This window comes from Somniosus microcephalus, chromosome 2 (genome assembly GCF_052327205.1).
Source record: "Somniosus microcephalus isolate GS21.2 chromosome 2, FLI_Smic_1.0, whole genome shotgun sequence".
Lineage (NCBI taxonomy): Eukaryota > Metazoa > Chordata > Chondrichthyes > Squaliformes > Somniosidae > Somniosus > Somniosus microcephalus.
This window is the reverse complement of record NC_140988.1, coordinates 285,823,664-285,848,604: the sequence shown is the minus strand read 5'-3', so window position 1 is coordinate 285,848,604 and position 24,941 is coordinate 285,823,664. Positions and strand designations below refer to the sequence as shown.

Sequence of the window (24,941 nt, the reverse complement as noted above, 5' to 3'; positions counted from 1 at the left end):
TTCTGCATGCGCTGCGCATGCGCAAAAACCCAGAACTTGCGATCTGTCAAGTTTCAGATCCCCAGGAAATGGACATTTGCTGGTGGAACTACTACCCAATGAATGCCCGTGAAACTTATGCCTGGTAATAGCAGGCATAAGGCCGCTTTTTACCAGTGTGAGTTTAAAGAAATATTAAACATTTAAAAAAAATTATTTAAACAAAACATTTTTTTTTACTAGTTTATTATTAGCCCCTTTAGAACATTTAAATTTATTTTTCAAAAAATTTAATTTTGTTTTAAATGTTTAATTTAATAGCATTTTAATTAATTTATTAATTTATTTTTATTTAACTGGTGTGTAATTGTTTTTTAGGGGATTCCTATTAAGCTTATGGGGATTCTGTACGTAAATGGAATCCTCATAAGCATAATGGGGATGCCCCTTTCTGATTGGTTGGGCTGGTCCACGTGATCCCAGGGGCGCTTGTGAACCACATGCACCTCTGGGATACGTGGGCCTTTACGCATGTGTACGCGTAGAGACCCAGGAGCGCAAGTGTTTGAACCTCCAGGACCGTCAGGTAGGTTCGTAGGCATTCATCCGCGGGAAGTCTCCGACCGCAAATTCAGGCCCATTGTTTCATTCTCCATTTCCAATTTTCCCACTCAAGGTGGGAGCTCATGCAGGATCCATGTAACCCTCTCACAGCAAGTTTTCCAGTACCAAGTTCCCATGTCCTGTCTTTGCTTTGTTCTTCCTTTCCTGCTTTGAGAACTTAATGGCCCAGAAATTCGGGTCGGGGGCTTCCCGCGGGTGCAAGCCCCCGACCTGCACTTACCTAGCGCGCCGGCCGTTGAGCTGTGGGCCCCTGTGGGATTCCGATCCTGGGCCTGCTCCAGCTGCCGGCGTGCAGTGCTTGCGTATCCCAAGGGCGCAGTTAGTTCGATGCGTCCCCTGGGATCACGTGGGCCATGGGGAGCCAATCGGAGCAGGGAATGCTCCATTCATAAGTTTGACAGGAAGAGCTGTCAAAACTTAGAAATACTACGGGCCCCAAAACATCACTAAATCTTCAAATAAATTTTAAAAAAACATCACATTTTTTAAATAAGCTATAAATTACATGAAATAACTTTTAAACAATAATTTAAATTTTTGAAAAAAGTAATTTTATTTTCTAACGGAGCTAAAAAATAAACTTACCTTGCTTTAAAGTATTTAAAAATAATAAACCTGTGGAAAAAATGTTTTAATTTTAATGAATTCACCACTTACCTTGTAACAAGCAGGCCTTACACCTGCTTTTTAAATGTGTAAATTCTGGAGACTTACCCTCCCGGGAAAACCTGCAACAAAAAAAAAAGTAAGTTCGACGCGCAGCCTCTTCCGCGCACACGTACGACCTCTTAACCCCTTCTTTCAGGGGAACGGAAGTGCCGGTTTCCCGCGCATGTGCAGTGCATGCAGGAAACTGGCACTTCCATTGGGCCTACGGGTGAGTACCCTGTGCGTACTCGCCCGTGGAGACCCGAATTTCTGGGCCATTAAAACAAAGGAAAATAAATTGCTATTCAGCCTGTCAAATCCCCCTTATTTCAATGACCATGTACAGTTTCCTCTATCATAGATTACACTGCTTTAACTTAATTTTCCAAGGTTAATTCCCAACTATCAAACTGCAAGAGGCCAGTTGAATGTGGAGTTTAGACATAGCGTGAGTGATTGAGACTTAAGTACTGAAATTTTCATTTATATATTTTACTGTATTTTGAGTTTGAACTGAAATTTAATTTAGCTGCTCAATACTGGGAGCAATTTAGATTTGTTCTATTGGTGCCTGGACTATGAGCTGATTTAAGCAGTAATAGGTTAATTAATTAGGTAAGTAGGTGGTGTTTCCTGGCTGTTTTTTCCCATGACATTTGGGTTATTCTGTAAGTTAAGACAGTATAAATTTGAGCTGAGTAACAAAAGACTGACCTCCTAACTGTGAGAGCTTGTGGAGAATGAAAGGCCAGAAAAGTTTGGAGTTTAACCTTGGTGTGAGTTCAGCATTAAGGTGCAGTTGGAAAAGTGTTTTCTATACTTGTGTGGAGTTTGATTCTTGTGAGAGAATGATGCTATAATAAAAACAGAAAATGCTGGAAATACTCAGCAGGTCAGGCAGCATCTGTAGAGAGAGAAACAAAGTTAACGTTTCAGGTCAATGACCCTTTGTCAGAACTGGAAAAAGTTGGAGATGTAACAGGTTTTTAAGCAAGTGTAGGGGCAGGGAAAGGGGGGAGGAAAGAACAAAGGGAAGGTCTGTAATAGGATGGAAGGCAGGAGAGATTAAGAGAGAAACGGGATGATGGTGCAAGGTGAAAGGAGATGGTAATGGGACAAGTTAAGAAACAAAAGATGACTAGATGAAGTGTAAATGGCACTGGCAGAATGATCAACAGCTGCCATGTGAGAGAGAAAAAAAATGATGGGGGCAGAAGTTATGGTCTGAAATTGTTGAACTCGATGTTGAGAGAATGATGCTAACTATGTACATTTTTAAGTTGGATACAAAGAGATGGCAGTACAGGGCATTTGTGATGTGTGATGTGGAATGCAATATGTGGACCATCATTGATTCTCAGTGTTATCCAGTGGCAGAACATTTGCACTAAATGTTGGAAAATTGAGTTTTTGGAAACGGTTAGAAGAGAAAAGTGGATGACTGTCCATAGTGCAAGCAGAGGGAGAAGCGACTCTCGGGTGCAGGGCACCTCCAATTTATTAGAGCTATCCGATAGGGTGAACAATAACAATAACCCAGAGGAGTTCCGAGCAACATTGGAACAAGGGCTACCCAAGGGGGTGCGAGATAGGTGGACTACAGGAATACGAGAGTGATAGTGGAAATTCTGTAGTCAGAAGTATAGACAACTTTTTTGCACTTGTGATCAAGAGTCTTGAATGGTATGTTGCTTCCCATGTGTCCGAGACATCCCTTCTCACAGAATGGGTGAAAAAACATCTGGCAAGGGATAAATAAAACAGTGGAAGAAGATTTAAACTGAAATGGCAGAGGGGTGGGGAAAGTCTAAGTTTGAGACGAGAGGGGAGAGCAAGTTTAATAAAGTTGTTGGAATAGAAACAGATGGCTTAGCTGAAATAAATAGTGAGAAAATAGAGAGGGATGAGGTTGTGAGCAAGAAAAACACTGTTGTAGAAGAGGCCAGGGATATCAAACACACACAAGAGAAAACCAGGAAAAATAATAAGAGCCAACAGTAGAAAAAAATTAGTCCGGATTGAGTGGTACAAAGCATTCAAAACAAAATTGGAGCATTAGAAGCATTACTAGCTGTTGAGGAATATGATATAGCAGCTTTAATGGAGATGTGGCTTAGGTTTGGACAGGACTGAGAACTGGTTATAACATTGTCAGAAGACATAGAGAGGGGAAAAAGGGATGTGGGGTGGCAGTGTTAGTAATGAATGTACGGTTGGCCTAGGGGATGCATTGAGAGAATCGATAGTGATGGTTAAGAAATGAGAAGGAAAATGGTAACATTCTCAGTGTATTACAGATCATCAAACAGGGAGGGGGAGACCGATTAGAATCATGTGCAAAAACATGGGTGATTTTAACCAGCCCAAGATACAGTAGATGGAAATAAAAATAATTAATATGGTCGAAGTGGGGGATGCTTTTTTTATACTGCAACAGGACAGCTTCCTAGATCAGTGTTTCTAGTCCATGTCTAGGAAAGAAACATTGCTTGATTTCGATCTGGGAAATTAAGTAATGGGCCTGAATTTGTGATTGGTGGCGTAGCTAAGGAGTATGCCACTGACATCGCAAGGAAATCCGCACCTACCTCGTGCGATCCTCCCTGCGTAAACTTCCTTTCAAAAGCTGCAGAGTTCTGCACAGCGTACTCCCCACGGAGTCCAGGAGCGCATGGTTGTGCGTATGTGAACCTGGGATCACGTGGGGTGGTGGTTCTTTAACTTCCTGACTCTTAGCCAATTGCCAATCCAATACTCCCGAAGTGAAATTCTGGGTAAACTCAACAGGAATACCAGGAACCTTTCTTTGTCTCCTTTATACGGATAGATTACAGTTTCTATTTAACTTAACGTGACTCTGAAAAAATTCTACCTTTTTCTCATAAATACAAACCTTTTAAAACAAAGTATTGCAAAACTTTAATTGTACCAATTTTTGCTATTACAAACTTCTCAGTATAACAATCAGTGCAGACCACTCATCATAAACTCTGTTATTGTAAACTATTTATATAAAAATTCATTGTCACAAACTATGCATTGTAAAAAAAAATTAAAAAAAATTGAACACTTAAAAGGCTGCCATTATAATAAATTCTCTAACTGCAATCTTCTCCTGGGAACAATCTGTTATTGTAAATTTCATTAGAACAAATTGTGTTTATTCAAAATTCACAAACATCCATTGTTACAAACCTCTTATAACACATATACTGGCAATACAAGTCTCATTACTTTACACTCTTGATTAATTTCTCATTTTAAAAAAAGTTGCAAACCACTCATTTAATGCTTTATTCAGTGTGCTTACAAAACACTTCATTATGATAACCTCTTGAAACAAATCTTCCATTATAGCATTGTCTTGTTACAGATCTTTTTGTTATTTTCTCATCCAGTCCCCTTGCGCTGTGCAGCAGGCTTCCTGTGCCTGTATGCGCAAGTTTTAAGTTTTCAGCGTAATTACCTCGCAGTAGGTGGGCAATTAGCCCAACTTTTCGTCAGCATGTTCATTTGTATGAGGAGGTGAAAGACACACCGAAGCCTCTGTTTATTTGACTAAGTTCGGGATTTAGCGCATACGAACTTGCAGTCAGTTTCAAAGGTGGTATGATGGCGCACTTTAACCGAACGCTGTCATACCAACTGCAAATTCAAGGCCAGTGTAAACAACTGATGAGAGTAGGAGAACAATTGGGAAATCGCAAGGCCAGAACAGGATAATGAATAAACATTAGAGTGCTGGACTGGAAAAGGCAAAGTTCAACAAGATAAGAAGTGATCTGGCCCAAATTAACTGGGCAGAAAAGTTAGCAAACAGTTTGATCACCAGTGTGAAATCTTCAAATGTAAGGTGGATAAAGTTCAAAATAAATATTTTCTTATGTGCAAGTAATATCAAGGAAAACCCAAAGATGTTTTATAAATACATAAAGAGGTTAACTAAAGAAATAGTAGGGCCTAATAGAGACCAAAAAGGTAACTTGTGTGTGGAGGCGGAAAACGTGGGTATGGTTCTTAATGAATACTTTGCGTCTGTCTTCACAAAAGAGAGGGACAATGCAGACATTGTAGTTGAGGAGGAGTGTGAAATATTAAATGAGATAAACAAAGTGAAAGAGGAAGTATTAAGGGGATTAGCATCTTTGAAAGTAGATAAATCACCAGGCCTGGATGAAATGCCTCCCTGGCTGTTGAGAAGCATGGGAGGAAATAGCGGTGGCTCTGACCATCATTTTCCAATCCTCTCTGGCTGCAGGTGTGGTACTGGAGGACTGCTAATGTTGTACCTTTGTCGAATTAAGATGGCTCCTGTGCTGGCAGCTCCCTAGGGAGCTCCTTTGCCATCCTTGACAATCCATTGCCATCCTTTGCTCTCTTTCCCCCAGTCATAGTCATAGAGTTTTACAGCACAGAAAGAGGCCCTTCGGCCCATCGTGTCCGCGCCGCCCATCCACCCCTGTCCTGTCTAATCCCATTTTCCAGCATTTGGTCCATAGCCTTGTATGCAATGGCATTTCAAGTGCTCATCCAAATGCTTCTTGAATGTTGTGAGGGTTCCTGCCTCTACCACCCTTTCAGGCAGTGAGTTCCAGATTCCAACCACCCTCTGGGTGAAAAAGTTCCTCAAATCCCCTCTAAATCTCCTGCCCCTTACCCTGAATCTATGCCCCCTTGTTATTGACCCCCCTACTAAGGGGAAAAGTTCCTCTTTATCTACCCTATCTATGCCCCTCATCATTTTGTACACCTCAATCAGGTCCCCCCTCAGCCGCCTTTGCTCCAAGGAAAACAACCCCAGCCTGTTTAGTCTTTCTTCATAGCTGAGGCGCTCCATCCCAGGTAACATCCTGGTGAATCTTCTCTGCACCCTCTCCAAAGCAATCACATCCTTCCTATAGTGAGGCGACCAGAACTGCACACAGTACTCCAGCTGTGGCCTCACCAGCGTTTTGTACAGCTCCATCATAACCTCCCTGCTCTTATATTCTATGCCTCGGCTAATGAAGGCAAGTATCCCATATGCCTTTTTAACCACCTTATCTACCTGTTCCGCTGCCTTCAGGGATCTATGTACATGTACACCAAGGTCCCTCTGACCCTCTGTACTTCCTAGGGTCCTACCACTCATTGTGTATTCCCTTGCCTTATTTGTCCGTCCAAAATGCATCACCTCGCACTTTTCAGGGTTAAATTCCATTTGCCACTTTTCCGCCCATCTGACCAACCCGTTTATATCGTCCTGTAGCCTGAGGCTTTCCTCCTCGCAATTTACCACCCCACCAATTTTCGTGTCATCTGCGAACTTACTGATCATACCTTTTACATTCTCATCCAAATCATTTATGTAGATCACAAACAGCAAGGGACCCAGCACCGATCCCTGAGGTACCCCACTGGACACAGGCTTCCAGTCACAAAAGCATCCTTCGACCATCACCCTCTGCCTCCTGCCACTCAGCCAGTTTAGGATCCAACGCGCCAAGGCACCCTGGATCCCATGGGCTCTTACCTTCTTGACCAGTCTCCTATGCGGGACTTTGTCAAAAGCTTTACTGAAGTCCATGTAAACCACATCCACAGCATTTCCCTCATCCACCCCCCTAGTCACCCCCTCGAAAAATTCAATCAGATTTGTCAGACATGATTTACCCTTGACAAAGCCATGCTGACTATCCCCGATTAATCCTTGCCTCTCCAAGTGGAGACTAATTTTGTCCCTCAGAATTTTTTCCAATAATTTCCCTACCACAGATGTTAGGCTCACTGGCCTGTAATTCCCTGGTTTATCCCTGCTACCCTTCTTGTATAATGGTACTACATTAGCTGTTCTCCAGTCCTCTGGTACATCCCCTGTGGCCAGAGAGGTTCTGAAAATTTGTGTCAGAGCCCCTGCAATCTCCTCCTTTGCCTCCCACAGCAGCCTGGGATACATCTCGTCCGGGCCTGGGGATTTATCCACTTTTTGGCCTGCTAAAACCGCTAGCACCTCCTCCCTCTCGATGCTAATATGTTCAAGTATGTCACAGTCCCCTTGCCCGATTTCTATGTCCGCATCGTCTCTCTCCATAGTGAACACAGATGCAAAAAATTCATTTAAAACCCCGCCTACATCATCTGGCTCTACACACAGATTGCCACTTTGGTCCCTAATGGGCCCTACCCTTTCCCTGGTTATCCTCTTGCCCTTAATATACTTATAAAACATCTTAGGATTTTCCTTTATTTTGCTCGCCAGTGTTATTTCATGGCCCCTCCTCGCCCTCCTAATTTCTTTTTTAAGTATGCCCCTGCACTTTTTATACTCCTCTAGGGCTTCTTCCGTCTTTAGTCTTTTGTAACTGCCAAAAGCCCCCCTTTTATTTCTAATGCATTTTTGTATATCCCTTGTCATCCAAGGTTCCCTTTGCTTGTTGGTCCCACCCTTGACCTTTACAGGAACATGTTGGCGTTGTACTCTCTCTATTTCCCTTCTGAAAGTCTCCCACTGTCTTGATGTGGATTTTCCTATAAGTAGCTGCTCCCAGTCCACTTTGGCCAGATCCTGCCTTATCATATTAAAATCGGCCTTCCCCCAATTTAGAACCCTTATTTCCGGGCCGTCTTTGTCTTTTTCCATGACCACCTTAAATCTCACCGAATTATGGTCACTATCGCCAAAATGCTCTCCTACTGACACTTCTGTGATGAAATATTTCCATTCATTACTGCCTGTGACTGAGATCGGTTTCAGTGTCATTTCCCTTCCCCCAGACCTCATTGTATTGTGTACTGGAATGTGCTGTATTGTATACTGGAATGTGCTGTGTGTAGGGCTCCGCCCATACCTGGCCCCGTTTGTAAGCTAGCTTTCAGTCTAGCCCCAATCTCCAGAAGGACGACCTCTCTCTCGCTTACGTGTTTCGTTCTAAGTTAATAAAAGCCTTGTTTTGTTCTGCTACCTTCGAGTCTCGGAATTATTGAGGCACATCAATTTTATTAACTTATTTTCAACACTATGGATCAACTCCTGAAACCCGAACGTTTGGATTTGGATCAACATGCTCCGGACGCATCAGCACTGGTTTGAGTGTATGGAATTCTTCCTGGACAATTCCGCAGCCGTCAAAGACGCTACGGACGCTGCAAGGATGAGACTCGGAATTCTGCGGAATTGGGTAAGCCACCGGGTTTACCCCCTCATCCAAGACGCCGAGACGTACCTGGCCGCCTGCGACATCTTAAAGGCGCATTACCAGCAGCCTACGAATGAGGTGTATGCTAGGCACCTGCTCGCCACCCGCGCACAGCGACCTGGGGAATCGGTGGAGGAGTTCCTAAGCACCCTGAAAATGCTTGGCAAAGACTGCAAGTGCCGAGATGTAAAAGCCGCAGTGTACACTGACGAGCTTGTTCGCGATGCCTTCATCACAGGCCTCAGCTCCACTTACATCCGGCAAAGACTGCTGGAAAAAACGGGGTTGGACCTGAAACAGGCTGCGGACACCGCGCGATCCCTGGATGTGGCCCAGAGAAACTCGGACGCCTACTCTTCAGTCCACGCCGCCACGTGTGCACCGAGGGCGCCGCCAGCTTGGAAGGCATCTTCCCCGCCCAACAGCCCGACACCGGTTGGGCCCCGCTCTCCCCCCAGAAGCCCTACGACAGCCGCGACGCGTCAGGGACCCAACTGCTACTTCTGCGGGCAGCCAAAGCACACCAGAAACCTGTGCCCGGCGAAAGGCACCACCTGCTTTAAGTGCGGTAAGAAGGGGCACTTCGGGAAGGTGTGCAGAGGGAACCCCGCCGGAAAACCAACCGCCGGAAAACCCGCCACCGCCGCGTGTGCGCCGTGGGAGCGGCCATCTTGGACGCCATCTTGCCCGACCTCGTGGGGTCCGCCATCTTGTGAGCAGACAGCATGGACGCCATCTTGTATCGATCAGGGCCCTACAGTGGCATCGGTCACAGTGGACCAGACCAGGCCGCACCCGCTATCCAGATCAATGGTGGACATCGAGGTAAACGGGTGCCGGGTTAAATGCTTAATTGACAGTGGAAGCACGGAGAGCTTTATCCACCCAGAAGTGGCACAACAACTCTCCCTAAAGGTGGTCCCTACTCAGGGTACCATCTCTATGGCTGACAAAACCCAGACATCGACCATTCTGGGTTACTGCACGGTACAATTGTGCGTTAACGGAACTGTATATGATAATTTTAAAGTATTAATCATGAAGAACCTATGTGCGAGCGTGATCTTGGGCCTGGATTTCCAATGCAACCGCCAAAGCATCACGCTCAAGTACGGTGGGTCCCAGCCGCCCCTCAGTGTGCGGTCTGGCTACCCTGAAGGTAAAGCCGCCTTCGCTATTCGCGAACCTTACCGCTAACTGCCGGCCAATAGCGACCAAAAGCAGGAGGTACAGCTGGGAGGACAGGCGGTTTATCGCGACCGAGGTAGACAGGCTCCTGAAAGAGCGCATTATTGAACGCAGCAACAGCCCGTGGCGCGCCCAAGTGGTAGTGGTAAGGGGTAGCGAGAAGAAACGGATGGTGATCGACTATAGCCAAACGATCAACAGGTACACCCAACTAGACGCCTACCCGCTACCCCGCATATCAGAAATGGTGAACCAAATCGCCCAATACCGGGTGTTCTTCACCATCGACCTCAAGTCAGCGTACCACCAGCTCCCTATCAGACCAGAGGACCGCCCGTACACCGCCTTCGAGGCGAACGGACGCCTCTACCAATTCCTCAGAGTCCCCTTTGGGGTGACGAATGGGGTCTCGGTCTTCCAGAGGGAGATGGACCGCATGGTCGATGACCACCACTTGCAGGCAACCTTCCCCTACCTCGACAACGTCACCATCTGCGGTCACAACCAGCAGGATCACGACTCGAACCTCGAGAGGTTCCTGAAAACCGCACAAAAACTCAACCTCACCTACAACGAGGACAAGTGCGTTTACAACACCACGCGCCTCTGCATACTAGGCAGCGTGGTGGAGAATGGGGAAATCGGACCAGACCCCGACCGATTGCGCCCCCTACGGGAGCTGCCCCTGCCCAACACTCCCAAAGCCCTGAAAAGGTGCCTGGGGTTATTTTCTTATTATTCCCAATGGGTCCCCAACTACTCCGACAAAGCCCGCCCCCTCTTGAAAGCATCCTCTTTCCCGCTCTCTGCTGAGGCCCACGCCGCCTTCAAAAGCATTAAGCAGGATATTGAGCGGGCCACGCTACAGGCAGTGGACGAGAACACTCCATTTCAAGTGGAAAGTGATGCGTCTGACTTCGCCTTGGCGGCCACCCTCAACCAGGCGGGGCGGCCCGTAGCTTTCTTCTCGAGGACCCTCCAAGGGCCCGAGATCAGACACTCCTCCGTGGAAAAGGAGGCCCAAGCCATCGTGGAGGCAGTGCGCCACTGGCGCCACTACCTAGCCGGCAAACGCTTCACCCTACTTACCGACCAGCGGTCGGTAGCGTTTATGTTCAATAATAAACAGAGGGGGAAGATTAAAAATGATAAGATTCTTAGGTGGCGGATCGAGCTCTCCACCTTCGAGTACGACATCATTTACCGGCCAGGGGCCCTTAACGAATCCCCTGACGCCCTCTCACGAGGGATGTGTGCCAGCGCCACCGGGGATCGGCTACAGACCCTCCACAACGACCTCTGCCACCCAGGGGTCACGCGGCTGTTCCACTTCATAAAGTCCCGTAACTTACCCTACTCGATTGAGGAAGTTCGGTCCCTGACCAGGAACTGCCGCACTTGCGCTGAGTGCAAGCCTCGGTTCTACCGCCCAGATAGAGCCCACTTAATCAAAGCTACACGGCCCTTTGAGCGGCTCAGCTTAGATTTCAAGGGCCCCCTCCCGTCCGTCGACCGCAATGTTTACTTCCTGAACATTGTGGACGAATATTCCCGGTTCCCATTCGCCTTCCCCTGCCCAGACATGACCAGCGCCACGGTCATTAAATGCCTCAACAGCCTGTTCTGCCTGTTCGGTATGCCGAGCTGCATCCATACGGATAGGGGGGCGTCCTTCATGAGTGAAGAGCTACGCCAGTACATGCTGTCCAGGGGGATCGCCACGAGCCCTACCACCAGCTACAACCCCCGGGGTAACGGCCAAGTGGAGCGAGAGAACGGGACAGTATGGAAAGCAGTCACTCTAGCTCTAAGGACCAAGGGCCTCCCTATCTCCCGCTGGCAGGAAGTCCTCTCGGATGTGCTCCATTCGATACGGTCCCTATTGTGTACAGCCACTAATACCACGCCTCATGAACGAATGTTTGTCTTTCCCCGGAAATCCACCTCAGGCGTATCCATGCCGTCACGGCTCTCCACCCCAGGTCCGGTACTCGTGCGAAGGCATGTGAGGGGCCACAAGACGGACCCTCTCATGGAGCCAGTACACCTACTCCACGCCAACCCCCAATACGCATATGTCCGGCATGCCGACGGAAGGGAGGACACCGTGTCCATAAAAGACGTCGCCCCAGCCGGCATCGACAACAACCACGGCAATAGCGGCAACGACGATCACAGCAACTCTTACCCACCCACTACTCTTTCATCACCCCCGGAAGAACACCGACCAACGGCACCCCCACCAACTACCCCTTCAACAACCCTGGCGGCACCCCCGGCAGAGACCCAGGAGGCTACCGGGGACACCCGCGGCACCGCAACAGCCACGTCGGTCGCAGAGGACTATCAAACCCCCGAACAGACTAAATCTATAGAAGGGGTGAATGTGATGAAATATTTCCATTCATCACTGCCTGTGACTGAGATCGGTTTCAGTGTCATTTCCCTTCCCCCAGACCTCATTGTATTGTGTACTGGAATGTGCTGTATTGTATACTGGAATGTGCTGTGTGTAGGGCTCCGCCCATACCTGGCCCCGTTTGTAAGCTAGCTTTCAGCCTAGCCCCAATCTCCAGAAGGACGACATCTCTCTCGCTTACGTATTTCGTTCTAAGTTAAAAGCCTTGTTTTGTTCTGCTACCTTCGAGTCTCGGAATTATTGAGGCACATCAACTTCCACCACTTGCCCGGCTACATTCCCCAGAATTAGGTCCAGTATCGCCCCCTCTCTCTTGTAGGACTTTCTACATGTTGGCTCAAAAAGCTCTCCTGGATGCACTTTAAGAATTCTGCACCCTCTAAGCCTTTCACACTCTGACTATCCCAATTTATATTGGGGAAGTTGAAATCCCCCACTATTATTACCCTATTATTTTCGCACTTTTCTGAGATTTGCCTACATATCTGTTCCTCTATCTCCCCCTGACTGTTTGGGGGCCTATAGTACACTCCCAGCAAAGTGCTTGCCCCCTTTTTGTTTTTAAGTTCTACCCATATGGCCTCATTAGAGGAACCTGCTAAGATATCATCCCTCCTTACAGCAGTAATTGACTCCTTAATTAATATTGCAACACCCCCTCCCCTTTTACACCCCCCTCTGTCTCGCCTGAAGATTCTATACCCCGGAATATTGAGCTGCCAGTCCTGACCCTCCCTCAACCATGTCTCCGTGATAGCAACAATATCGTACTCCCATGTGTTCAACAACAACTTCAGTTCGTCCACCTTATTTGCAAGACTCCTTGCATTAAAATAAATGCCTTCCAGCCCTGCCATATTCCCTTTTGCCTTCGCATATTTGCTCTGCCTTGTTTTTTTTCTCTGTATTTGGCTGTAAATCACCCCCTGCTATAGCTCCACTCTGTACCCCATCCCCCTGCCAAGTTAGTTTAAACCCCCCCCAGCAGTGCTAGCAAACCTCCCCCGCAAGGATATTGGTTCCCCTCTGGTTCAGGTGTAAACCGTCCGACTTGTACAAGTCCCACCTTTCCCAGAAGCAGACCCAGTGATCCAGGAAACTAAAGCCCTCTCTCCTGCACCATACCTTTAGCCACGCATTCATCTGTTCTATCTTCCCATTCCTATACTCACTAGCACGTGGCACCGGGAGTAATCCAGAGATTACAACCTTTGAGGTCCTGCTCTTTAATCCTTCACCTAGCTCCCTAAATTCTTGTTGCAGGACCTCATCCCTCTTTTTACCTATGTCGTTGGTACCAATGTGGACCACGACCTCTGGCTGTTCACCCTCCCCCTCCAGAATGCCCTGCAGCCGCTCAGTGATATCCTTGACCCTGGCACCAGGGAGGCAACAAACCATCCTGGATTCACGTCTATGGCCACAGAAACGCCTATCTGTTCCCCTTACTATAGAATCCCCTACCACTATTGCTCTCCCACTCTTTTTCCCCCCTTCCTGGGCAGCAGGAGCATCCCCAGTGCCAGGAAGTTGGCTGCTGCTGCCTTCCCCTGGTGAGTCATCCCCCTCAACAGTATCCAAAGCGGCATACCTGTTTGAGAGGGGAATGGTCACAGGGGTCTCCTGCACTACCTGCCTGCTTCTATTGCTCCTCCTGGTGGTCACCCATTTCCTATCTTCCTGTGCAGCCCTTCCCTGCGGTGTGACCAACTCACTAAACGTGTTATCCACGAACCTCTCAGCATCGTGAATGCTCAACAACCCATCCACCCGCAGCTCCAGCGCCTCAATGCGGTTTGCTAGTAGCTGCAGATGGATGCATCTCTGGCACACGTGGTCATCAGGGGCACCGGCAGTGTCCCTGAATTCCCACATAGAGCAAGAGGAGCATATCACGGGGCTGGGCTCACCTGGCATGACCTTCCCTTTACTTAATTTAAATTAATTTACTATCACCAATTAAAAATATCTCTAACGCGCTTGTATAGTCTACCAACAGTCCCTGCTACACCAGAAAAGACCCTAGTAACTATAAACTACAGAGTTTAAGTTTAAAAAAGAGAAATACTCACCAACCAATCACTTACCTGCTCCCTGGTGACGTCACACTCTGATTACTTTTTACCTCTCTCCTCTGCTGTTGATTTGGTCGGGCCTCTGCTGAACCCGCCGGTTTTAAGTGCCGCCAGTCGCGCTGCTGCTCTCCCACAGGTCCAAGCTCTCTGACCTCGCCTCTGCTGAACCCGCCGGTTTTAAGTGCCGCCGGTCGCGCTGCTGCTCTCCCACAGGTCCAAGCTCTGACCTCGCCTCTGCTGAACCCGCCGGTCGCGCTGCTGCTCTTCCACAGGTCCAAGCTCTCTGACCTCGCCTCTGCTGAACCCGCCGGGTTTAAGTGCCGCCGGTCGCGCTGCTGCTCTCCCACAGGTCCAAGCTCTCTGACCTCGCCTCTGCTGAACCCGCCGGTCGCGCTGCTGCTCTTCCACAGGTCCAAGCTCTCTGACCTCGCCTCTGCTGAACCCGCCGGGTTTAAGTGCCGCCGGTCGCGCTGCTGCTCTCCCACAGGTCCAAGCTCTCTGACCTCGCCTCTGCTGAACCCGCCGGTCGCGCTGCTGCTCTCCCACAGGTCCAAGCTCTCTGACCTCTCCTCTGCTGAACCCGCCGGTTTTAAGTGCCGCCGGTCGCGCTGCTGCTCTCCCACAGGTCCAAGCTCTCTGACCTCGCCTCTGCTGAACCCGCCGGTTTTAAGTGCCGCCGGTCACGCTGCTGCTCTCCCACAGGTCCAAGCTCTCCTAAGTTAAACCCAAGCAGAGAGGACCTGCGGGAAGGAGGGAGGAGGACAGTAGCAGTATGTTTGTGTGTGTGTGTGTGTGTGTGTGCTAGGCCGTTGTAGCAGAGCCTGGTCTCCAATCGTCTTGGATCCCCTTGCCATTGGACCAAGACCTTGCTCTGTCAAGCCCGTGTGGTAGCTGGTGTGCAACGGTCACCCCACGTTAAAAGAATTCACGCACAGGCATCTTCCACCCTTTAAAATGAAGTTCGGGACCTGGAATGTCAGGACCCTCATGGACAACCCCAACAGTCCCCACCTGTGACAGAGACTGTAGGTCCCGCATTGGACTAATCAGCCACCTGCGAGCTCATTTTTAATGTGGAAGCAAGTCACCCTCAGTTCCGAGGGACTGCCGAAGAAGAAGTTTAAAAAGGGAGAAAGGGATACACCAAGTAATTACAGGCCAGTCAGCCTAACCTCTGTGGTGGGCAAATTATTGGAAAAAATTCTGAGGGACAATATTAATCGTCATTTAGAAAGGCACAGTTTAATCGAGGACCGTCAGCATGGATTTGTTAAGGGGTGGTCGTGTCTGACTAACTTGATAACTTTATGAGGAGGTAACAAAGAGGGTTGATGAGGGTTGTGCGGTTGATGTAGTCTACATGGATTTTAGCAAGACTTTGACATGGTCCCACATGTCAGACTGGTCAGAAAAGTAAAAGCCCATGGGATCCAAGGGAAAGTAGCAAGTTCGATCCAAAATTGGCTCGGTAGCAGGAAGCAAAGGGTAATGGTCGACGGGTGTTTTTGTGACTGGAAGGTTGTTTCCAGTGAGGTTCCGCAGGGCTCAGTACTAGGTCCCTTGCTTTTGTGGTATATATCAATGATTTAGACTTCAATGTAGGGGGCATGATTAAGAACTTTGCAAATTATACAAAAATTGCCTGTGTGGTTGATAGTGAGGAATGGACTGGTCAGGTGGGCAGAAAAATGGCAAATGGAATTCAATCCAGAGAAGTGTGACGTAATGCATTTGGAGAGGGCTGACAAGGCAAGGGAATACACACTAAATGGTAGGATACTGAGAAATGTAGAGGAACAGGGGGACCTCGGAGTGCATGTCCACAGAACCCTGAAGGTAGCAGAACAGGTACATAAGGTAGTTCAGAAGGCTTACAGGATACTTTCCTTTATTAGCCAAGGCATAGAATAAAAGAGCAGGGAGGTTATGCTTGAACTATACACTAGTTAGCTCACAGTAATAGTGTCATAGAGTCATAATGGCACAGAAGGAGGCCATTTGGCCCATCGAGTCCATGCCAGCTCTCTAGAGCAATCCAGTCAGTCCCATTCCCCTGCTCTATCCCCGTAGCCCTGCAAGTTTATTTTCCTCAAGTGCCTATCCAGTCTCCCTTTGAAAACATTGAGTGTCTCCGCTTCCACCACTTCCGTTGGCAGCGAATTCCAGGTCATCACCACTCGCTGCATAAAAAAGTTTTTCCTCGCATCCCCACTGTATCTCTTGTCCCCTAGTCCTTGTACCATCAACTAGTGGGAACAGCCTTTCCCCATCTAGTCTATCCAAACCCGTCATAATCTTGTACATCACCTTTGCTCTACTGAAAACAAATCCAGCTTCTCCAACCTGTCCTTGTAGCTATGATCACCCATCCCCAGAATCATTCTGGTAAATCTCCTCTGCACCCTCTCAAAGGCCTTTACATCCTTCCTAAAGTTTGGTAACCAAATTTGGACGCCTAACCAGCGCTTTATAAAGGTTCAGCATAATTTCTCTACTCTTGTACTCAAGATCCCATATGCTTTGCTAACCAATCTCTCAATATGTCCTGCCACCTTCAGGGACCTATGCACATTAATTCCCAGGTCCCTCTGTCCCTGCACACTCTTTAAAACTGTGCCATTAAGTGTATGTTGCCTCTCCCTGTTCCTTCTGCCAAAATGCATCACCTCAGTATTAAATTCCACTTGTCTGCCCATTCTGCTAGCCTTTCTATGTCCTGTCGCAGTCGATTGGTATCATCATCACTGTTTGCCTCACCCCCAAGTTTGGTGTCATCGGCAAATTTAGAAATTCTGCACTCTATTCCAATATCCAGGTCATATCAAAAAAGCAGTGGCCCCAGCACTGACCCTTGGGGAACACCACTGTCTACCATCCTCCAGTCTGAAAAACAGCCATTTACCACAACTCGCTGTTTTCTGTCCTTAAGCCAATTCCTTATCCAAGCTACCACTGACCCACCTATTCCATGAGCCACAATTTTGTTAACCAGCCTTCAATGTGGTACTTTGTCAAACGCCTTCCGAAAATCCATGTAGACAACATTCATTGCATTCCCTTCATCAATCCTCCCTGTTACTTCATCAAAAAATTCAATTAGATTCGTCAAACACGATCTGCCTTTTACAAATCTGTGTTGGCTCTCCTTAATTAGCTTAAACCTCTCCAAGTGCCTGTTAATTTTTTTCCTTGATTATTGTTTCTAAAACTTTACCCATCACTGATGTTAAACTGACCCGCCTGTAGTTACTAGGATTGTCGTTACACCCTTTCTTGAACAATGGTGTCACATTTGCCACTTTCCAATCCTCAGGCACCTTCCCCACATCTAGGGAAGATTGGAAAATTATGGCAAGCTCTTCTGCTATCTCCTCCCCCAAGTCCCTTAGCAACCTGGGATGCAAGCCATCTGGACCAGGCGACTTGTCCACTCTAAGCATACCCAGCCTTTCTTGTACATCCTGTCGATCAGTTTTCACTCCTTCCATTGCTTCTACCTTTTCCACTTCTTATATTTAGTCAGCATCCACCTTCTTAGTAAACACCGATACAAAATACTCATTGAGTACTCTAGCCTTGACGTGCACTTCAAAGCATATATCACCTTCTTTGTCTCTAATAGGCCCCACCCCACCTCTTACTACTCGCTTACTGTTTACATGCCGGTAGAAGAATTTTGGGTTCCCTTTTATGTTAACTGCCATTCTACTCTCATACTCTCTTTGCCAATCTTATTTTCATCGTCACATCCCCTCTCAACTTATTGTATTTGGTCTGGTTCTTCCTTGAAGAATTCACCTGACGTGCATCATACACCTTTTTTTTGTTTTGTTTCATCATCTTCTCTATCTCCCTCGTCAGCCAAGGAGCCCTTGCTTTGGTTCCCTTACCCTTCCCTCTTGTTGGAATGTACCTAGCCTCCTTAAAGATCACCCATTGTTCCGTTACAGTTTTTCCTGTCAGTCTTTGGTTCCATTTTACCCTGGTTAGATCCTTTTGTATCCCATTGAAGTTAGCCCTATTCCACTTTAGAAGTTCCACTCTAGATTGTACCTTGCTCCTCTCCATTGCTAATCTAAATCTTATGATACGATGATCACTCGTACCCACGTGTTCTTCCGCAGACACTTGGTCGACCTCGCCCGCCTCATTCCCCAGCACCAAATTCAGCAACGCCTCCTTCCTAGTTGGGTCGAGAACATATTGGTCAAGGAAATTCTCCTGAATACATTTCAGAAATTCCTCCCCATCCTTTCCCTTTACCCCAGCATTATCCCAATCGATATTTGGGTAATTAAAGTCCCCCAATATCACCACTCTATAGCTCTTGCATATTTCTGAGATTTCCCTGCAGATTTGCTCCTCTACCTCCCTGGAGGCCTGTAGAATACCCCCAATAGTGTGATCATACCCTTTTTGCTCCTCAACTCTAACCAAATGGATCCTGTCCTTGTCCCCTCAAGAACATCCTCCATTTCCAACACTACAATGTCTTCCTTAATCAGTACTGCCACCCCACCTCATTTTTCTCCTTCCCTATCTTTTCTGAACACCTTGTAACCTTGAATATTAAGTGCCCAGTCCTCACTGTTTGTAAGCCACGTTTCCGTTATTGCCACAACATCATATTGCCACACTGCTAATTTTGCTTGCAGCTCACCAACCTTATTCACCACACTTTGTGTGTTTACATACATGCATTCTAAACCATTTTTGAATTTTTCGTAGTCTTTCTTAGTCTGCTCCTATCTAATATGGTACTGCTACCACCTCTAGTACTATCTTCTCAAGTACTATCCAACACACTCACTCTTTTATGCACCTTCTTCCTCTTTTACACTCCTATATTCTGGTGCCCATCCCCCTGCCAAGCTAGTTTAAAGCCTCCCCAACAGCACTAGCAAACCTCCCCACGAGAATATTGGTCCCGGCTCTGTTGAGGTGTAACCCATCCGGCTTGTACAGGTCCCACCTTCCCTAGAAACGGTCCCAATGCCTCAGGAATCTAAAGCCCTCCCTCCTGCACCATCTCTCCAGCCACACATTCATCTGTTCTATCCTCCTATTCCTGTACTCACTAGCACGTGGCACCGGGAGTAATCCGGAGATTATTATTTTTGAGGTCCTGCTTTTTAATCTCTCTCCTAGCTCCCTAAACTCTGCCTGCAGGACCTCATCCCTCTTTCTGCCTATGTCGTTGGTACCGATATGGACAACGACCTCTGCAGCTAGAGTACTACGTACAGTTCTGGTCACCACATTACAGGAAAGATGAGATTGCACTAGAGAGGGTACAGAGGAGATTTACAAGGATGTTGTCAGGACTGGAGAATTTTAGCTATGAGAAAATATTGGATAGGCTGGGGTTGTTTGCTTTGTAACAGAAGAGACTGAGGGGAGACTTGATTTAGGTGTTTAAAATTGAGAGAGTGAATAGGAAGGGCCTATTTCCCCTAGCCGAGAGGTCAATAACCAGGGGGCATAGATTTAAAGTAACTGGTAGAAGGATCAGAGGGGATTGGAGGAGAACTTTTTTCACCCAGAGGGTGGTGGGGGTCTGGAACTCACTGCCTGAAAGGGTGGTAGAGGCAGAAACCCGCTTTGCATTTAAAAAGTACTTGGATATGCACTTGAAGTGCTGTAACCTACAAGGCTACGGACCAAGAGCTGGAAAGTGGATTAGGCTGGATAGCTCTTTTTCGGCCGGCACGGACTCAATGAGTCGAATGGCCTCTTTCTGTGCTGTAAATTTCTATGATTCAAAAAGAGGGTGCATCCAAAATATTTAAACTAAAACTTAAACGGGAGGATTATGATAAAATTAGGGTTAACAATACGATAATCATGAGAAACATTGAAGGTGTAGTATGGAGCTGAACAAGGATATTGAAAGGGCATATGAATAAAGGCTACCAAATAATATAAAAGGAATTAGTAAGGGCTTTATTACCACATGATCAGTAAAAGAATCGTAAGAGAGCGATTAGAATTGCTCAGGGATGAAGGGAGGGGTTCTGATTGTGGAGGATGCAGGTATGGCAGAACTCAAATACTTTACCTTGGTGGAATTGAGAATGTAGGACTACTAGGACATGGAACAATTGTTAACAATAACTTTAGGAAAGGAGTTGGTTCTGAAAAAATTAGCTGAACTCTAGGTGAATAAGTCACTGTTGAAAAAAGTCAGAGAAAGGATAGTAGAGGCTCTGACCACAGTTTTTCAATGCTCCTTTGACTGTTGTACTGGAGAGTTGTAGCACCTTTGTTCAAGAAGGGAGAGGAGTATAAACCAGTTATTCAACATCGCTTGTGAGTAAACTCCCTAGACTTCGATATTAATCTCCCCACAATAAACTGGGTTTGGGGGGGGTTAAAAATTAATGGCCTCTCCAAGATTTGTTAAAATCAAATTTAATACTGTTTTCTTGAAGTAGTGGCAGATAGTTACATGAAGGGAATGCAGTTAATATAGCATATATGGATTTTCAAAAGACATTCGGTAAGTTGTCCTACGAGAAGTTTGTAACAAAAATTCAGGTTTATGGTATGAATAAGTGTAGCACAAACGGACAGGAAACCGAGTTAGGGTAAATGGGCATTGCCTGGATTGAAGAAGGGTTAAATGTGGTTTACCCGAGCAGTCAATGTTGAGTTTATGTTTGTTCACTGTATGTAAAGAAGATTTAGAGTTTGGTATAAGGAACATAATTGCAAAATTTGCTGATGACAGAATGTATTGCCACTGGAGCCAAGAAGGCGAAGAGGAGATTTCAAAGCTTTTAAATTATATAACGTTTTGATTGAATAAGGAAAGACTATTATCTTTGGTTAGGGTTCATTAATTTATCATTCTCAGAATTTTGTGGAAATTTCTTTACACAGGTTGATGGAGCATGGAATGCTTTGCCACAGGTTCAATAAGGAGTGTAGAAGAGCATGCCGGAAGCAGCACCAGGTGTACCTAAAAATGAGGTGCCAACCTGGGGAAGCTGCATCACAGGACTACATGCATGCTAAAAAATGGAAGCAGCATGCTATAGACAGGGCTAAGCGATCCCACAATCAACGGATCAGATCAAAGCTCTGCAGTCCTGCCACATCCAATCGTGAATGGTGGTGGACCATTAAACAACTAACTGGAGGAGGAGGCTCTGTGAATGTCCCCATCCTCAATGATGGTGGAGCCCAGCACATGAGTGCAAAGACAAGGCTGAAGCATTTGCAACCATGGATGATCCATATCGGTCTCCTCCTGAGGTCCCCACCATCACAGAAGCCAGTCTTCAGCCAATTCGATTCACTCCACGTGATATCAAGAAATGGCTGAACGTACTGGATACAGCAAAGGCAATGGGCCCCGACAACATCCCAGCTATTGTGCTGAAGACTTGTGCTCCAGAACTAGCTGCGCCTCTAGCCAAGCTGTTCAGCAGAGCTACAACACTGGCATCTATCCGACAATGTGGAAAACTGCCCAGGTATGTCCTGTCCCCAAAAAGCAGGACAAATCCAACCCGACCAATTACCGCCCCATCAGTCTACTCCCAATCATCAGCAAAGTGATGGAAGGTGTCATCGACAGTGCTGTCAGGCGGCACTTACTTACTCGCCAATAACCTGCTCACTGATGCCCAGTTTGGGTTCTGCCAAAACCACTTGGCTCCTGACCTCATTACAGCCTTGGTCCAAACATGGACAAAGGAGCTGAATTCCAGAGGTGAGGTGAGAGTGACTGCCCTTGACACCAAGGTAGCATTTGACCGAGTGTGGCATCAAGGACTGAAGTCGGTGGGAATCGGGGGGAGGGGGGAAACGCTCCACTGGCTGGAGTCATACCTAGCACAAAGGAAGATGGTTGTGGTGATTAATAGTCAATCATCACAGCCCCAGGACATTGCTGCAGGAGTTCCTCAGGGCAGTGTCCTAGGCCCAACCATCTTCAGCTGCTTCATCAATGACCTTCCCTCCAAATTAAGGTTAGAAATGGGATTGTTCGCTGATGACTAGAGTGTTCAGCGCCATTCACAACTCCTCAGATAATGAAGCAGTCCATGCCCGCATGCAACAAGACCTGGACGACGTTCAGGCTTGGGCTTATAAGTGGCAGGTAACATTCGCACCACAGAAGTGCCAGGCAATGACTATCTCCAACAAGCGAGAATCTAACCACCTCCCCTTGACATGCAATGGCATTACCATCACCGAATCCCCCACCATCAACATCCTGGGGGTCACCATTGACCAGAAACTTAACTGGACCAGCCACATAAATACTGTGGCAACAAGAACAGGTCAGAGGCTAGGTATTCTGCGGCGAGTGTCTCACCTCCTGACTCCCCAAAGCCTTTCCACCATCTACAAGGCACAAGTAAGGAGTGTGATGGAATACTCTCCACTTGCCTGGATGAGTGTAGCTCCAACAACACTCAGGAAGCTCAACATCATCCAGGACAAAGCAGCCCATTTGATTGGCACCTCATCCACCACCTTAAACATTCATTCCCTCCACCACCGGTGTATCGTGGCTGCAGTGTGTACCATCTACAAGATGCACTGCAGCAACTCGCCAAGGCTTCTTGAGCAGCACCTCCCAAACCCACGACCTCTTCCACCTAGAAGGACGAGAGCAGCAGGCGCATGGGAACACCACCACCTCCAAGTTCCCCTCCAAGTCACACACCATCCTGACTTGGAAGTATATCGCCGATCCTTCATCGTCGCTGGGTCAAAATCCTGGAACTCCCTACCTAACAGCACTGTGGGAGTAACCTCACCACATGGATTGCAGTGGTTCAAGAACGCAGCTCATCACCACCTTCTCAAGGGCAACTAGGGATGGGCAATAAATGCTGGCCTTGCTAGCGACGCCCAGATCCCATAAGCGAATTTTTTTTAAAAAGGGAGTAACTGAGGCAGAAACCATTGCATTGTTTAAGGAAATTTATCTGGAATTGGGATATTTTAAAGATTCCGCAGTTACACAATTGATTCAAAAGCTTTCAACCAGTTCATGCAATGGACAAACCAGTCACATTGCTTTGAATAGCTTTCTTTACAGAACGAGTGTTTCAGTAAATTAGTGGCCACCTAATCCCTACTGGTTACAGTCTTTCTCAGAATTATACAGGTGTTTCTGACGATATAAAATTTACATCCTACCTCAGTGTCTGTTGCAGTTAGATCAAAACCATAATTAATTGGTATATTGAAGTATCCAATCCTTACGCACCAAAACCCTTTGAAATAAGTCTTGTCTTTAAGAAGCCAATCTGCAAGATCGAGGTATTTTACTAGCATAGTGAGCGCCAGCAGCTGGGATGGGAAGGGTCTATCCTGATTAAATTGTGACATTCTTTAATTACCCCGGTAATGCATTTTACTTGTTTCTAGCACTTGGGTGATTGTTTTTTCTCAGACACTTCTGTTGGTAATCAACAGTACTAGATAGACTGTTTTCTTTCTAACACCCTTCAAGCAAAGGCAAAAGAATGTAAGCCAGTTTTCCATCACACAGTTGCAAAACCTATTTTGAGTGTGGTATCCTTTTTTTTTTAAAACAGACTTGTTTTTAAGCTGAAAAACACATTATAAAGAGAGGACCAGAAAACTATGACATGCTCACTGTTTGTCACAAGAACATGCATGGTGTGAAAGAGACAATAGATATATGTAAATAAGAGACCAAGGTGATGCAGCTTTATGGTTTGTTTAGATAATTGATCTTTTCTTACTTTTTAAAAGATTTGTTCGATTTTCAAATTAATTACTAGGAGAACAATTTGTTACATAAGTGACCACTGGATTCAGTATGTCACTTTCTACAAAGAACATGGAGCCACGATGCATCACCAGTTTTACTCTCTGGAAAGGCTGCAAATGGAATTAGATGAGCTGTTTCTTCGGGCAGTACTTCATGTATTGAAAGCCAAAAGGTACGTGATGCGCCATCAATTACTCAAAAGACTGAGGTTAAACGAGTAACAACCAGGCTTTTATTAACTAAAGAATGAAGGTCTTGTCTCAAGTGGTCGACCCGTCCAGAATACTAAGGGACTGGGAGGTAGTCACTTATACACCTGGAATAGTGGGAGGAGTCAGCCGAGGCATGTCCAGACCTGTACCTAGTGGAATACACATAAACATACAGACAGGTATAACAGTGGTTTACCACATTACGTTGATGCCAAAATGGATGTACCCTGTATATGCAGATAAATTTTAATGTTTTTTTTAAAAATGTTCTTTTTCCCTTTATAAAGGATATATCTTGGTTAGGTGTTCATGTGTGTGTGCATATATATATCATATACATTATCTCACTCATGCTTGCATGTGCACCCGCACGTACATGTTGAACAAGAAAAGACCAACTGGCTCATCCAGCCTGTCCCATACAGCACTACATCATTAAAAATCTTATGTCTGCGCAGACTTCCTGTCTACAAAACATTACTTCCTGTTGTCACTTCTTATCACATTTTGTCCACATTTATCATTGGAACTGCTTGTGTAAATTCCATTACCCTGCAATTGTGAAATTTGACGATTAGGTAACTATTATCTTTTCCCAATAAATTGCTCCAAATTCTTTCTGAAATTTTTTTAATCGGTAACTTTTTTCTCAGTGAGTAACTGAAATGTCTAATATCCAAAATAAAGGTTTCAATAGAAATTCGAAACAATTACATATTTCACAATAACATAATTTACCCTTTGAATTGTCCTTTGTGTCTTTTAATTCCTTCTTTAAAGTTTTTACTTGAAGGCCTCAGCCTCACCCAAAAGCCTAAGTTTAAACTTAATTGGCCAGAATTTGCTGGCAAAATAACAGCA

The 24,941-nt window shown here is 46.3% G+C and overlaps 1 protein-coding gene across 1 annotated transcript in view; it reads left to right on the top strand.

Moving 5' to 3' along the window:
• Nucleotides 1-24,941, top strand: part of epg5 (ectopic P-granules autophagy protein 5 homolog (C. elegans)) — a 237,635-nt gene that overhangs the window by 44,896 nt on the left and 167,798 nt on the right. Inside the window, exon 10 of the mRNA XM_085966023.1 lies at nucleotides 23,879-24,040. Coding sequence (XP_085822149.1) covers nucleotides 23,879-24,040 — 162 coding nt within the window. The remainder of the gene's footprint in view (nucleotides 1-23,878; nucleotides 24,041-24,941) is intronic.